Source organism: Telmatherina bonti (assembly GCF_933228915.1).
Source record: "Telmatherina bonti genome assembly, chromosome: 7".
In the NCBI taxonomy this organism is placed as follows: Eukaryota; Metazoa; Chordata; class Actinopteri; order Atheriniformes; family Telmatherinidae; genus Telmatherina; species Telmatherina bonti.
The window spans coordinates 23,686,872-23,701,747 of record NC_136625.1 but is presented as its reverse complement, the minus strand read 5'-3'; the positions used below and the strand labels follow the sequence as shown (position 1 = coordinate 23,701,747).

Below are 14,876 nucleotides of genomic sequence, written 5' to 3'. Positions count from 1 at the left end.
TGTGTTGGCCTGCTGTGAGAGCAGAGGGAGCTCTGAGCAGAGGGAAATGGATACAGCTGACAACTGAAAGTCAAGAGGGTAAGCTGTGGTTAACAGGAGCCACAGCAACCCCTTCACCTAATTGTCTATCTTTGAAAAGCTATTTCCAGTGCATTCCCACTTCCTTTGCTTCATTCATCCAGCTCAAGCTTGTCACAGTGATCCCCTTGCTGAAAAGGTAAGACAATCTAGATTTGGAGGGGAAGGGGGTGGGGGGGTTAAGGGGAGCTCTAGCTGTTGCAAAATCAGACTGACTTCACAGAACATCTGTGGGGAAAATGTAGCCATGATGAGGCGATGTTTACTGTGCCGTCCAGCTTCTTCGACTTTAAATTATCTCAATTTTTCACATTACTGATGAAGTAAAAACTTCTGTGGGTGTGTGTGTGTCTGTTAGGATGTTTAGGTGTGCACGTGGCCACTGCAGTGGAACAGAAGCGCTGATGTGTGCTACTGTTTAAAATAGTCCAGACAGACAGCTGAGCAGCTGTGACCTCAGGTCCCCCAAATTCTCAGTTACACTCACTGACCACACTGTTTCTTGTAATGTGTGTGTGGGGTTAACCCTATCTAAAAAAAAAAAAAAAAAAAAAAGAAAAGAAAATTCACCAACGGCCCTTTAAGAAGAATTATCTGTACAAAGCAAACCTATAAAAGAATACAGTTGCAGTTTCTGCATCTCTCTCCATTATTGTCCCTTTAAAATGCTCCATTGCTCTCCTCATCAGCAGAGGTTATTTAAGCAACAACATAGTTTTTCGGTCTGAAGTTCCCTGCAGACCAATTACATGTCAGGCAAAGAGGAGGCATAATATCCTTGACTGGACACTTTCCTCACCCAGTCTGAAGCCAGTCAGACTCTCAGTTTCACAGCGACAAGCATGAAATAGACTCCCAGGATCACATGCCGAGTGCGTGCAATTGAAAGTGCACAACTCTGAGACAGGGTGTGGGAATGAGATCACTGGTGTGTGATGGTTTTCGTGTTCATTGTGAAACTATGTCCTTATAGCCAGGAAAGAGTTATTAGTTATATGCTCCCATCTGATGGCTAAAACAGTGGAAGGTGGTGAGACTTTGAAGGCCACTGTCGCCTGATACATTGCCAATGATATGCTTTTATAATAAGTATGGAGGGAAAAAAGCCCTGTATTACACTGGAGACCAGTTATAAACATTACTTCTTGAATGTTTTTGATTTAGACCTGTTATGCTGGATGTGTTTGAGGCTAATGTAGCTGTAGTAGGAGCAACACGCAATTGTATAAAACATTAGGAATGCCGGACACAACAGCATGCTCACACTTAAATTATGATAGTGCCATTTTGTCACAATCCTTTGAAGGTATAGAAATCTATTAATCTCAGTTAAACCTCATGGGGTGCTGAATTAACATTATCAACCAATATACTCTTAACCTGGTCACGTCCTCTTCTTTTTTTGTGTCAAAGCTAAACATGGGAATTATATTGTCCAAAACCTTAACCAGGTAACTGCTAAAGTCAAACTCAAAACTATATATATATAGACTCAATAGTAACAAGTAAGAAGCAAAGAAGTAAAAAAAATGCCATTCAATAGTCATCCTAAATTCTGGTCAGAAATTAAAGAGCCCATTCAAGTCATTCCTTGGATCTTTTGGTTTTTCTGCTGCTGCTGAAGGTCCCTTTTAACAGGCAAATGTCAGGTTCAGATTCAGCTCGTACCACTGGGAGTCAACAGGTTAAAAAGTATTTAAAGAAAATATTGTCGAGCTGCCTATCAACAGAACCTCATGACCCCATACTGATGCTTTTCAGACACACAAATCAGGATCATCTAAGTTTAGTCTGAGGCTCGTTGGGGGATTCACAGTATCGTCTCTCTACTGTATTTCTGTCAACATAAACAACTCTTAGCGAAGGAAAATAGAAATACTTGATGCAAATACAACTTAAATGCACATCCAATTTTCTTTACCAGTACATTTAAAATGGACTTTCATTCATGCTGAAAATGTTCAAACAACCCAAACCACACTTTGGGTGGTTTTGAAGTGGATTGTATCTTATAATGTAGTTATGATAGAAATGTAGAGGTCGTCATGCTTGTAAGGGTCAACTGCTTGCCCCGTTATTCCTCCTTTCAGAAGCCCCTTTGTGAGACAAAGCTTCTGAAATTAGAGATCTTTCATGTTAGGTGGTCGTTATGTCTAAAATATTGAATTATTATTCTCTATTAAATAATGAGAGGTGGATTACAAATATTATATGCAATAATCAGCCAGCTATTCATCTAGAAAACTAATATTTAATGGGCACAGCGTACTGTACAATAACCCGATCAGCTGTCACAGGTTTTGAACTGTGAGGCCAAGATAAGAGCATTTTTCAAAACAGCAGGTCTTCAGGGGTGTTCCGGGTATGTTTAACAATGGACAAAGAAAGAGCAATCCTAGGGTCGGTTAATATAAGCAGTGTTGTCTGATCCTAAAAGATAAACTGAGTTAGCCCATGTATAAGACACCCAGTAACAAAAGCAACCCCATGCATTATGTCAGCGGTACCATGAGAGTGAGAAAGGACATAGGACTAATCCAATTTAAATCATAATTAAATCATAATCACTATTTTAAATCATAGCTGCATACAATTTCATCCTATTTATGCCACTAGATACTTCTGTTTATAAGTGGGACACTGTGTGAACTTATCATAGTTTGAGGATTTTTTCCATGTTTCTGATTTGTGAGGTTAAGTTTGACCTTTTCTGTTGAACTCCCATTTACTTCTTGTTTTATTAACCAACTTATTAAATAACTTGCTTTTGGTTGTCTTGTTTTTAATTTAGTTTCTCGTTTCTCATTTCTCATTTAGGTTCAATGTTCTGCTACTGGTTGTCACACTTGTATTGTGTTCGTCGTCACCCTTCTTACGAAGAAGTATGATAAGGTTTGCTTCATTCAGAGTCAGATGCTCTCTATCATTGTATGATTTCATTCTTCAAGCCAAATTTAGCCTTGCTTCAGCCTTGCTATGGTTTTTTTATTTTTTGGATTTCTGTTTTTGGACCCCCTGCCTCTAAAGTGCTTCTGGCGTTGTTTTGAGTTTATGCCTGCATGAAAGCCTGCATTTTTGTCTTTTCTATGCTCATTGTATGACAGCCATATGCTCTGTAACATCTAAACTATGAGTTTCAAGGACAGCATTTTGTCTAATTGAACATGGTAAGTTGTGCAGAAATGATTATTGTAAATGTTTAATTTTTAAAAGCTATGTTCACTGCTTATCTGGCCAAGTCTCTCACTATTTTTTATGCATCTAGCACTAAAGTGACTATTATTAGGCAGATGAGGTGGAAGGGGACTGGAACTATGCTGGAAATTTCATTACATACCAATAAAACACACAGACGTCATGCCCTAAAATGCACAATATGAGAGTGAGGGAGACTTAAATAAAGTGTTGTCTGTAGAAACATGTACTGCAGGCCAATGACTAACTGGGACCTGTAACTTAAACCACCTGTAGATATGCCATGGGTGTGTCCAGCTTCAGTAAACACTGTTTCCAAGTAAATCTGTGTTGTCACACTCATATTTTCTTTAAAGAGGGAGTGTTCAGACAAGCAAAAGAGCAGAGCACTTTTAATTGAGCTCAACTATACTGTATCATACTGATACAAATAGACAAAATGAGGCACAAAACAAGTGGCAAATAATGTAAAATATGTACATTTACACACATGCCAGAGTAAATGACTGTAAATGATAAATTGGTGCAATGAACAAAGGTCGGGAGTTTAACCTGCAGAGGAAACAATTATTTGTCATTCAACTGACGAAGCTTCACACATTCAGGGTATTTTTCACCCTCATTAAATTGCAGGGCTTTAGTTTGCAGCTGTCTGTAGATGGATACCTATTGTATGACTGGATAAGGCAAAGCCAGTCATTTCTGTGGACCACTAACTACATTCATCCTCTTCATTCAGACAGGTACTCAACCATGCTTGTATAAGCTGTTAAAACATCTTTTGCACAAAAGAAAACTGGTACATAAATGAGTCATGGCAGAAGACTTTTTCTAACTTTTGCTGACCCTTTAAGCCTTTTGAGCATACCCATGCAGGCTTAATGTTGTGTTGGAATTGCTAGGAATGGTCTACAGGCATTAGAGCTCATGTCAGTTTTGTCCAACCCAGAGTACAATAAAAGATGAAGAACCCACTAGATCAGTCAAATTAATAATATGTTGTTTTCCTTTTTTTTTTTTTTTTTTTTTTTTTTACATTTTTTTTAGAGACAAAGCTTGATTGGAGGCTACTGTCTTCACTCATGTTTTTAAAATGCAAATCATTCATTCAATCGAGACGAGTGGTAGGCAAAAATTCTGGTTCAAAAATAGTAGGTGTAACTGACGCAATCTGAAGATTTTTTTAAACAGTTTTGGTAACTCTGCAGGTTATGCGTGCAATAATTTGCAATTCAACGAGCAAACACACAGAACAGGTTGCACATTTAAAATTACTAACAACAATGTACAGACTTTGTTCAAATGTCCAAAATGTCCATTCATGTCTTGGCTGGAGCTGGAAAGAGATGCATATTCTTGCTTTAGTTCAGACAGACATTAAAACTGTGTGGTTTTCTGTAATTAGTGCAGCTCTGACAAGCATAGCTGAAAAAAAATACACAACAAATTGCAACCAATTCATTTCAATAATTGTTTCTCTTTTTAGATTAGTACATCACTCTCTATCAAATCTTTCCATCTATATACAGTTGCTTACTATAGTATGCACATCTAGTTTATCTGCACAATATGTTCAGCCGTGCAAGTGAATCTGTGCTGTACCTTTGAACTCATTACATTCTAATCCTCACAAAAGTACACAGTCATTAGAGCATATCAGATCTGCTGTTTTGGGCCAGGCACCTGGGACTGATCTATCAGTCTATCATGCATTCTTTAATCCCCAAAATGAAATGAGTTTTCAAATGGGCATAATTCCTTCTGCCTGTTTGGCAAATGCTGCAGTGTTATGATGAGATTTGTAGCTTGGAGGATACATAAAAACCAGCAGTACAAAAAGGAAGATAGCTGTTCAGTTACATGGAACATGTTTGAGTTTACATTTGTAAATGTTCATAAGAATGATGCAGCCACATTCTGAATCCAAAGGTGTGTTTGTGCAAGTGATACAATGAGCCTTAAAGCTCCTATACACACACACGTCTAGCCCCAAACAGTGTATAAAAACAAGTTTTGTCTTTGCAGATGAGCATGCATGCAGTCAGCTTGTGCAAACACCCGTACTGATGCTGCAGGACAACAAGTTCCTGTGGCAGCCCATCATAGATGGCTCATTCAACAGCATCCACAAAGTCCTGCTCTCCTTCTCTGTTATCTTCATTACCATTCATCCATGTAGGCCGAGGAGAAGAGTAAGGAATATATGTGTCATATTTTGAGTGTCTGTCTGCATGTAGGTTCCAAAAGGAGCAGGGATGATGGTGGATTCACAGTCTGTGCTGTTATTAGAACAGCATCCACTGTAAGACAAGTCCAGCGAAAAGCAGTGCAAGGCTCCAGGGTTGTAGCCAGCTGACTGTTGGTGAACCTCCTATCACCTTCACTGAAGGGGGCCTATCAGGACTTTCTTTTGTGTTGTCCCTTCTAGGCTGTTTCCCAGGTGATTCATGTTCAGTAGAGACTTCTTTATCTGCTGGAAGACAAAAAAAAAGAGAAAAAAAACACAAGAGAAAAACAGTTAAGCATTCTGTTAATCATGGCAATCTGCTGTGAATCCGTACCAGATGCTTTGGGTTAGTAAAAATGATGTATTATTGGCTCTTTATCTTCCATAACCATTGAAACTACTACATAGAAAAGGGTTTTCAGAAACAATTCAGCATAAAAATGAAACAAAATATGTCTGCTTAAAGTAAAGTAATACTCATCAGTATAAGCACAGCTGTCTGTTTGAGGTACAAGCACTCACAACTTACTTTCAAGTGTTCTTTAAAGTACTCATGAGTGCACTCATACTGCCAGTGTATAACTATATTATAAACATGAATTTGCACATATCCAAGCAGTTCCATTGTATAGTGTGTTTTTCTAAACCTCAATGACAGAAACCTCCACCTCTATATACATATTGATGATTGATGCCTGGGTGTCCCTTTACCTTAACAAACATACAAAGTAAAACAACACACACATTTCCTGCTGACATCAACAGAAATTCCACACTGTTACACTTTTATTCTCATATATCAGTGTTGCCGCTGCCTCTGAGTTCCCCCCTTTTTCCCTCTGGATGATGATGATGATGATGATGATGATGTGTTAATGGATTCCTTTTGCTCATTGCCCATCCTTCTTTCCACCCCTCTGCATGGATCCCAGGTTGACCCAACCCAGCACAGCTAAGTAATTCAGTGAATCAGAGGGAAATAAAACCCACTCAGCACAGCAGGATCACACCTTTAGACACAAGCTGAATTCCAGCTAACCTGAGACTATTTTCTAAAGGGGGACAGGAACTCTATCACACAGAAAGAAAGAAATGAACAGTGTGATAGGACAAATAATAGTTTGGGGCAATGCTGACAGGTGCCTCACTGTGTAAATTTATAGACTTCATTTAGTAATAACTTGTTGTTAAACAACTCCACAGATCGGTTCATTTAGCTTATCAGATATCAAAGCCACAAAAATTCTGATTTCCAATAACAATGTTTATTGCTGTCTTGAAATTTAAGTTAATATAATTTCCCCCACAAGTATGTATAAACAAACATTCTCTTTTTTAGGACAGAACCAATTTCAGCCCATCCCTAACCTTGCTCTTGGGTTATGAAGCATGCATGTGCGAACAGGGCTTGGCAGGGCTCTGAAGAGAGATGTGTTTCTTGGGGCAAAGGTTTTTGTTGTTCTAGAGGACAATAGACAAAGACATCATTTATCTCAACTCAGATTGCTGTTATTGTTTCAATGGAAATGGGCTGCATCTCATCGGGGAGTAGTCAGAACACAGTTTCAGTGGGCCGACTCAACAGTAACAACACTGCTGCAGGCGACCCAACTGGCTAATTAGTAGAGCATATCTTTGCCAAAACAACCAATTGTGACTAAAATAACAGTAATACCAACTAAGTAAAGTGTTTATTTGATTTAAGGCTGCAAAATAGGAATGCAGTGTTGCTTCAGAAGAAAACAAAATTGGATTTAATAATTCACTTCAGTATAAAATTTTTTTTTTCAAAGCAGTAAATATTCATTGTAGGCAACTTAAAATCAAAGTAAAAATTTGTTAAATGGTTTGAAACAATGTTTACATGGTGTATAGTTAAGTTTGCAACAGTAAAGTTTTCGCAAAAAATGCAACAGTGCGAAGACCCCAAAGTAGATAATCTGTGAATTAGGTACAGAAATAAGTGTTTGAAATATTATATTTATGCTTCATAATGTGACAAATGTATTGAATGGATGCAGGGATGGATTGCATGAAGGCCTATTTTAATTTGAACATAACATTGGAAATAGTGACTGACGTTCCCGTTTTTCTTTTATTGTCTTTAAACCTCTGGGTTGCTTTCACAGAACATTTGGGTCATTGTTAAATACATCTGTTAAGTTAACTGGCTAAATCTTAGCTGACAGCTCTGAAATGCTCAGACTTCATATAGCTGTCTATGAAGTAGACCACTGACTCATCGTCAATGGAAAATGTACAGCAACCTTCCTTCAGACAGTCTGCCACACTGCCTTTTGGAATAAGGGCAATTCCTTTCATTATGGCAGAGGCTGACCTTACGTTCCTCTGTGCAAAGACAACTGTTCCACAACTGCTCTGGCTTCATGAGATGAGCAAGTCTAATCTGGACTTTCAATTTATTTATTTTTTTATCCATATGAATGATTTGTTCCACGTAGCAAACTTTCTGCACTTTCTACTGTTTCAACAACTGACTTTTCTTTCTACAACAATCAATTAAAGCTATTATAGGTGTGACAGCCCTGGCCTTAATGTATATCTGTTAATGTATCAATCTGTTGTGTCCACATAGAACGTTATATCTTATATGGGAGGTCCCTTTTCATTTGAGGACCTGAGCTTGGTGCACCTGGGTTGTAAAGGCCCTCTCTCATCCCTCATGCAGTTTGGCTTTTATGTAGGGCTGGGCGATATATCGAATATAATCGAGATATCATGCCTAGTCCTCTGTGCGACATAGAAAATGCCTATATTCGTCATATTCGAGTATCCTGTTGTCACACAGTTGTTTTTAGCTGTGGGCGGGGTTTTCTCACTCCTCCTCGACTCTGCACCGCTTTGCACAGAGAGTTAAAGCAAGCGCACCTAGTTACGTACATAACGTGAGCTACGTGCTACGTCATGAGAGGAAGCGTGTAGCCACTGTTGCTAACTTGGCAACTTTCTCGCTCAATCTGACGACTTTTTTTGTGAAAAGTGACTAGTGACAAATCTAGTGACTTTTACTGGAGTTATTGGAGACTTTCCTGGTGTTTTAGCGACTGACTTTAAAGCACATATTGTAAAGATTTTGTCACGAACGAGAGTCTCTCCCCGTCCTAAAACACTCAGTCGCTCCGGTTGCAGCTGCAGCCAGTCAGAGGAGCAGAGAGGAAACCTGCACGACTCCACCTACAGTCACAATGAACAACAAAATCTGCCACTGATCCCGCTCTGGATTACAGAGTGGGATGTACATTGCAAAGTTTTTCGCAAAAATAATTAATTCTATTTGATTACATTCACAGCCTCTGTCACTTACTCACCTCATCCACTGTGTGTGTGACACAAGCATATTTATCTAGTTCGTCATGTCTCTAGAAAGGAGTGGGAATCAAACCCTGAATTAAAAACTGTCTGAAGCCGTTTATTAGAGACGATACGAGGACATACTGCCTGTATTATAAGACTGATTTCTACGGTAAACTCTGCGATTAAAAAAAATACACGACAACTCAAAAACGTACCCATAAAGCAAAGCCTTATAATAGCTCATCATTTGAAAAGTTCCCCCCTAGAGCACCTATTTTCATACGTTGCATTTATTACATCATGCAAAGGCACTTTATTTTGTTTTAAAATGACATGTTTCTACCACTGTTTTCACTGTTCAATAAATACGGTTTTGATCAGTTTGCTTCCTTACAATTTCATCCTTTTGGCATAAATGTTTAAAATCAGCATATCTAATGCAGTATGAACAATTATGTTTTAATGGAGACACAAAATCATCTTACCGATGTGATTGTAAGCACCAAAGCATTAATTCAAGGCTAAGGTAAATATTGAGATATATATCGTATATCGTGACATGCCATAAAAATATTGGGATATTACTAAAAGGTCATATCGCCCAGCCCTACTTTTATGTAATTAGTGGTACTGACCTAAAAGTACAAGCAACATGCCACATATTCTTTTTTTTTTCTTTTTCCAAATAAAATAACTATTTGGATATTTTCTTGTCCCTTTCCATTTTTGTAACAGTGTACCATGTGGGTAATGAGTAGGAAACATTTTTTAAATCTCTCCCATTTTCTTATATTACACAGTATAGATTCATTCATTCATGTTCTACTGTTTAGTCCAATTCAGGGTCACAGGGTAAATGTTCTTGTGGCAGCCTGTTATAGCAACTTTCTGCATCACAGGACCCCCTTGGAACTTTGCTGCCAGTGTTCCTCTTTACTACCCTCGCAGTTGACAGCAGGTTTTAACAATCAGTCTTTCACAGAATTACATGTATACATTGTATACTGTATAACTTTTGCCCCTCCGCAATAAAATTGGATGTATTGCACTTATTTTTGAGCCAACCTTTATCATTTTGTTATCTTGGGAAAACAATCTCGCTAGCTCGAGTAGAAATTCTGAAACTTCAGGCTGCTGTTCTGCAATGCTTCATTTGATTTGTACATTGACACAATGCCAAACAGAATCATATTATCCAAAGAAATAGACCAGGGTTAGTTTAAAGCCAACCACACTGTCACTCCAAAGTTATATCAGGAGAGTAAGTGTCTATTCAAACACAATAAACATGTAGAGTTTTGACAATCCAGGATGACCATCAACATTCTGTAATAAACTGTATGGCTTGCTATGTCTTTGCTCCTCTATTAACACTTTACCATTGTCTAATTAAACAACAATCTTGTATTTCCCACCGCAGAGAGTGTTTTTATTTTTTTGTTTTGGCACAAAAAGATTGAATTCCAAATAAATTAAAAGATCGTGCCTTAGATTCATAGCTACAGTGATATAGCTGCTACTAAGCTTACGCTACTTAGCTATTTATATCTGACAGTTATGTATTTCTTAAAGTCCCCACGCTGAGACTGAGGAAGGAGGACTAACAGACCTAAACAACCACAAGTGCAACCCTGCTCTGCCAGCAACAATGGGAATATGATCATAAACCAGGTTCCTGTCTGATATATTTATGTGGATTTCATCCTCAGGCTTCTTCACTGATTTAACAAGATGTTGATCATCTTAATCAGTTTGTTTGTATTTACTTGATCTGTTCTCAAGCATTGGGAAGAAAAGGACACTTACAATAACATGTACACTAAGTAGTAGTTGTATTTTCTTTTAAATTTAGCTTTTTTTTTTTGTTTTTACTCTGTGCTGAGCGAAAATATTGAGTTATTTTGTTGCTTGGACTCTGATTTATATGAAAAAAAAAAAGTTTTTGTCACACCCCTGTAGTAACGAAAATTGTATCAAGTTTCAAGCATCATGCTCCAAGTTCTCTTTATTGAAGGAATAATACAGGTTATTTTTGCCTGCTGCTGCCAGAGTAAATTTTGAGTTTTCTTTTTTTTAGTCCTTTCTTTTCTCCTTGTTCTTTAGTTGCACCTTGCCCCTTGATTGTGTTGTTGCTATGACAAATCATTTCCCTTTGGGGATAAAAAGAAAAAAATCAGATTCTAACCAATGACATGAGAATACCTAGTTATAGTTGAGAAATCATGCATAGGAAAAAGTTGAACCACAGTTACAGAGGACACAAAGAAATGCAGGAGAGTGGAAGAATAAAGGAATTTGATGTTGTGATGATGAGACAAAGTTAGCAGATAAGCTCTCTGTCATGGACTGGCACGAATGTAAATCCTCTAAATATGGTGGAGGAGGCAGGGGAATGACATAAATGGTTAGAAAAAGGAAACAGTTAGGCTTTTAAGGCATTAAGTATGTGGAGGACGAATATCCTTAGTCACTCATATCAGGACAGATGGTATCAATCACTTTATGTGACTTCAAGGCTAAAGGCACACACTTCTCTCTTTGAAACAACAGTTGATGACATATGTTCTCCATCAGTCAATGTAGTTATTCAATCTGTGAAGAGTTTTATAAAAAGACAAACAGTGAGAAAGAAAAACACACCAGGAGCTTATTGTGCTGAATATGTCAGAGGTGTGTAATAATGTATGCAAGGGTGTTTGGGGGTGTAGACAAATACAGAGAAAGGGTTTTTCAAGTTTTTCTTTGTCATTCAAACTCTCACTCAACTGGGTCACTGAGAAAAAAGAAAATGGAAAATGTGACTTTCTATATCTGACAATCCAATATCCATTCTGCCATAAACACACACAGTTTAAGGACCTTGTTGACCTCTGTGTTGGCTAAGTGTGTGAGAACTGGTTAACAGTGTCCTTTGCCATTAATGCCTCTCCAGATGGGTAGCTTGTGTGTGTGTGTAGGAACTTCCATTTCTCACCAGCCAAAGAAGAACAACAGCTGCTTCTAACAAGCCTGGCCACAACAATGAGGAAGAGGTGGACCACAGGTTCTGGCCAAGAAGCAGGAGGAATGGGAGGGGACGGGTGGGAGGAAAAGGGGAATAAGGTTCGGAAGTGAGTGAGGAGAATTACAAAAGTATTAGTCATCGTTTCTTTGGAAAAAAATTGGGGGATGGAAAACTGCATGATGGTTCTCTGGGCAATGAGATCAGTTTTATACAGCTACCCTCCATCCTTCCGTCTCTCTGTCTCAATTTTTTCTTTGGTTTGCCAGTATATTGTCAATACTGATTAAATCCTTACACCTTATAGAGGAAGATGCAAGCTGATTTCACACAACTCTCTCTCCCCAGATGATAAGATTTTAGAAAGAATACTCACACAGACAGCACAATGACACACAAAAAGAGGCACAAACTAATATTCAAACACTCATACCAAGGGGGAAGGTAATAGGAAAAAGGTTATAAAGCATATGAGGGGACAAATTCAGAGACCTAATACTGTGAAATAGGTCCATATTCCGTAGGTTATGTTTCCCTTGCCTGTGTATGTGTGTCATGTAAGCCTTAATATGAGTCTTGGCTAATCCTTAGCTGCATAACTGTAATCCACAAAAAATTTGCTACTGTATACTGGAGCTTATCACGTTGTCCCAACAGTAGATTTCAAGTTTACAAAGCAATGTCTCCAGACAAAACACGGCCTTGCAACCACAACACACACTGATATATTGATTCAGCTGTGTTCATTTTTATGTTGTTTTAAATTTGAGCCAGAACTGTGTTATCGCAGTTTAATATATTTCCAATGTAAACTACTGCTGTAAGACTTAGCTTATAGCAGTAGCATAAAAAAACTATTAAATGAGCCATTTTGACATGTTTATCATGCTGTGTGTAATTATAAGCAGTCAGTTGGTAGAGAGATAGATTTACAGTATATTAAGTGGGTGTTGTTCATATAGACAGGAGGTTGTATCATCTTGGTCATTCTCCCCTCTCTGTCTTAGCTCATACCGCTGCCTTGACCTTGCAGAATGTATGCCTGCTAAGGAGTAGATGGGAGGCGGATGCAGGCGGTGGGAGCTGTAAAGTAGCTCCTGAGTCTGATCTTTCACAAGGCCACTGGATCTGCCTCATGGCAATCTTTCATTAGCATAGGTGACCCCTGACATAGTTTTTTACCACTCACAGAGGCAGACACATAAATGTAAGCACGCTAAAGATTTATGCAGCTCATAGTGAACGTACACGTATGCATGCACAGACAAACATGCTGTCTGAATTAGAGACAATAATGTGATTAGATCCCCCCTGAGCATACTGTGTGCTTTGTCTTAGCCTCAGTTCAACACTTTAGTGAGTGCATTCAGCTGTTCCCTTCTCTTACTGCAATAGAGCTGCCAAGGACTTTAATAATAACACTTAGGACTTTCGGGACCAATTTGTATTGCTGTTTACCAGGTGTAAAACAGCAGTGCTTTTAAAGATATGGTGCTTGCTTCAGGCTTTTCAAATTTTTTTTAGCGGAATATAAATTATTTCCAGATTAGTTTAAGTTAGCACCAAATCTCTATGTGTAACCTATGTCAGCTTTTAAGTATCTCACCATAAAGAACAACCGGCTCTGTTTCCCAGATAAAAATGAAGAGGAGCATTAAATATGGTACTATGCTTTTCTGGTCTTTTAGCATATGCACTTCCATTCAATTCCATTTGAAATTTTAAAATTTAGGATTAATCTTGGCTAAACTTGCACACTTATTCCAGTTGGTGTAGTTAGTTTGCCAAAAGGCAAACCGGCCGAATGCTTTGGGCCCTGAGCCAGGAGGGGTTATCGGTAGGCTGACGGCTTTGAATTAAAATGGACCCTTGACAGTGTGGAGTTTGTAGAGACAATGTGGAACTCCTTAAAGGGGCTCCATCCTCACTCATTGGTGTAGCTGCAAGTAGCAGTGTGTCTTATGTAAACAAACTGGAGAAAGTTGGTTTATCAAAATGAAGAGATGTTTCATATCTGGCAATGACAAAAGAATGACCAAAAACAAGGAGAGTGATAAAGAAATCAAGGCAGGGGTATGTGGTGCAGCTAATTTAGAGGCTAATCAAGCGCAGAGCAGCTTAGTCTGGCTGTAGAGTTCCTGGGTGTCATTATGCTGAACATAAAAACAGATAGACTTTTTTTTAGCTATCAAGTCAAAACTGTGTCCAATACTTTGGTAGAAACTAGATTATCAGACACTAATTGATTCTAAAATTTAGGATCAATTAGTGTCAAATTTAGTAGATACCAAATGGGTGGGGATATCAGTACTTAAATGTCTCTTTGCTGTCTACTGGTAGAAAGGACCAACTGCCTCCATCTATTTTCAACAGGCACTACTGCAGGCAGCCCCATCCCTAGAGCAGCTACTTGGAAGACCCATTGTTTACAATGTTATCCTTTATGTGACTTTATTGCTATGTTTCACACGTTTTCAGACCTCTTTAGTGAAACTAGCAACTTTTTCTGGTGTTTTTGGAGGCTTCTGGAGACTGACATATCACATCCTTTTACCAATGAGCAGCAGAAGCTGCTGCTGGCCTTTTCCACATTCAAAAGCACTCAAAAGAACCTTTGTCCTTGGAAAACAGTAGTATCAGCTCCCAGCATCAGTTTGTCAGTTTTCTGTTTTTTGCACAGTGAGCAGTTGGACTCCTCAAAAAAAGGTGTTTATTTTTACATTGTTAATGTCTATTGTTTGATTTATTTTGTCGTATATTTTGTTGTATTGTTTGGGTTGTGTTCATTCATTTACTTTCTTCACCACTTATTCAACTTTAGGATTGCAGGGAAGCTGAAGCTTATTCAGCAATTAGCAGGCGAGAGGCATGTGTGCAAGTAGTGTTTACATTTTATTTTCAGTATGTACTCAAGACTTTATGGTTCTCAAAACTACTTATGTATGCACTATATTAGCAGTAAATGTAATGCCAAAGAGTCGTTATAAAGGTTTCTGCACAAAGTTGGATCTTTGGAACTACATTAAATCACATTGCCCCTGTTCAATTAAATGGAAATAG

At 38.3% G+C, this 14,876-nt stretch overlaps 1 protein-coding gene across 4 annotated transcripts in view; it reads right to left on the bottom strand.

Moving 5' to 3' along the window:
- Positions 1-3,649: 3,649 nt before the first annotated feature.
- The window catches only part of LOC306758826 (glypican-5-like), a 118,978-nt gene continuing 107,751 nt past the window's right edge, over positions 3,650-14,876 (bottom strand). For 3 of the 4 annotated variants that reach the window (XM_079244231.1, XM_079244233.1, XM_079244234.1), the window contains one exon: positions 3,650-5,746. In XM_079244231.1, the coding sequence (XP_079100357.1) occupies positions 5,559-5,746 (188 nt within the window). In that variant the 3' untranslated portion in view covers positions 3,650-5,558. The remainder of the gene's footprint in view (positions 5,747-14,876) is intronic. The other variant, XM_079244232.1, reaches the window with a different exon arrangement.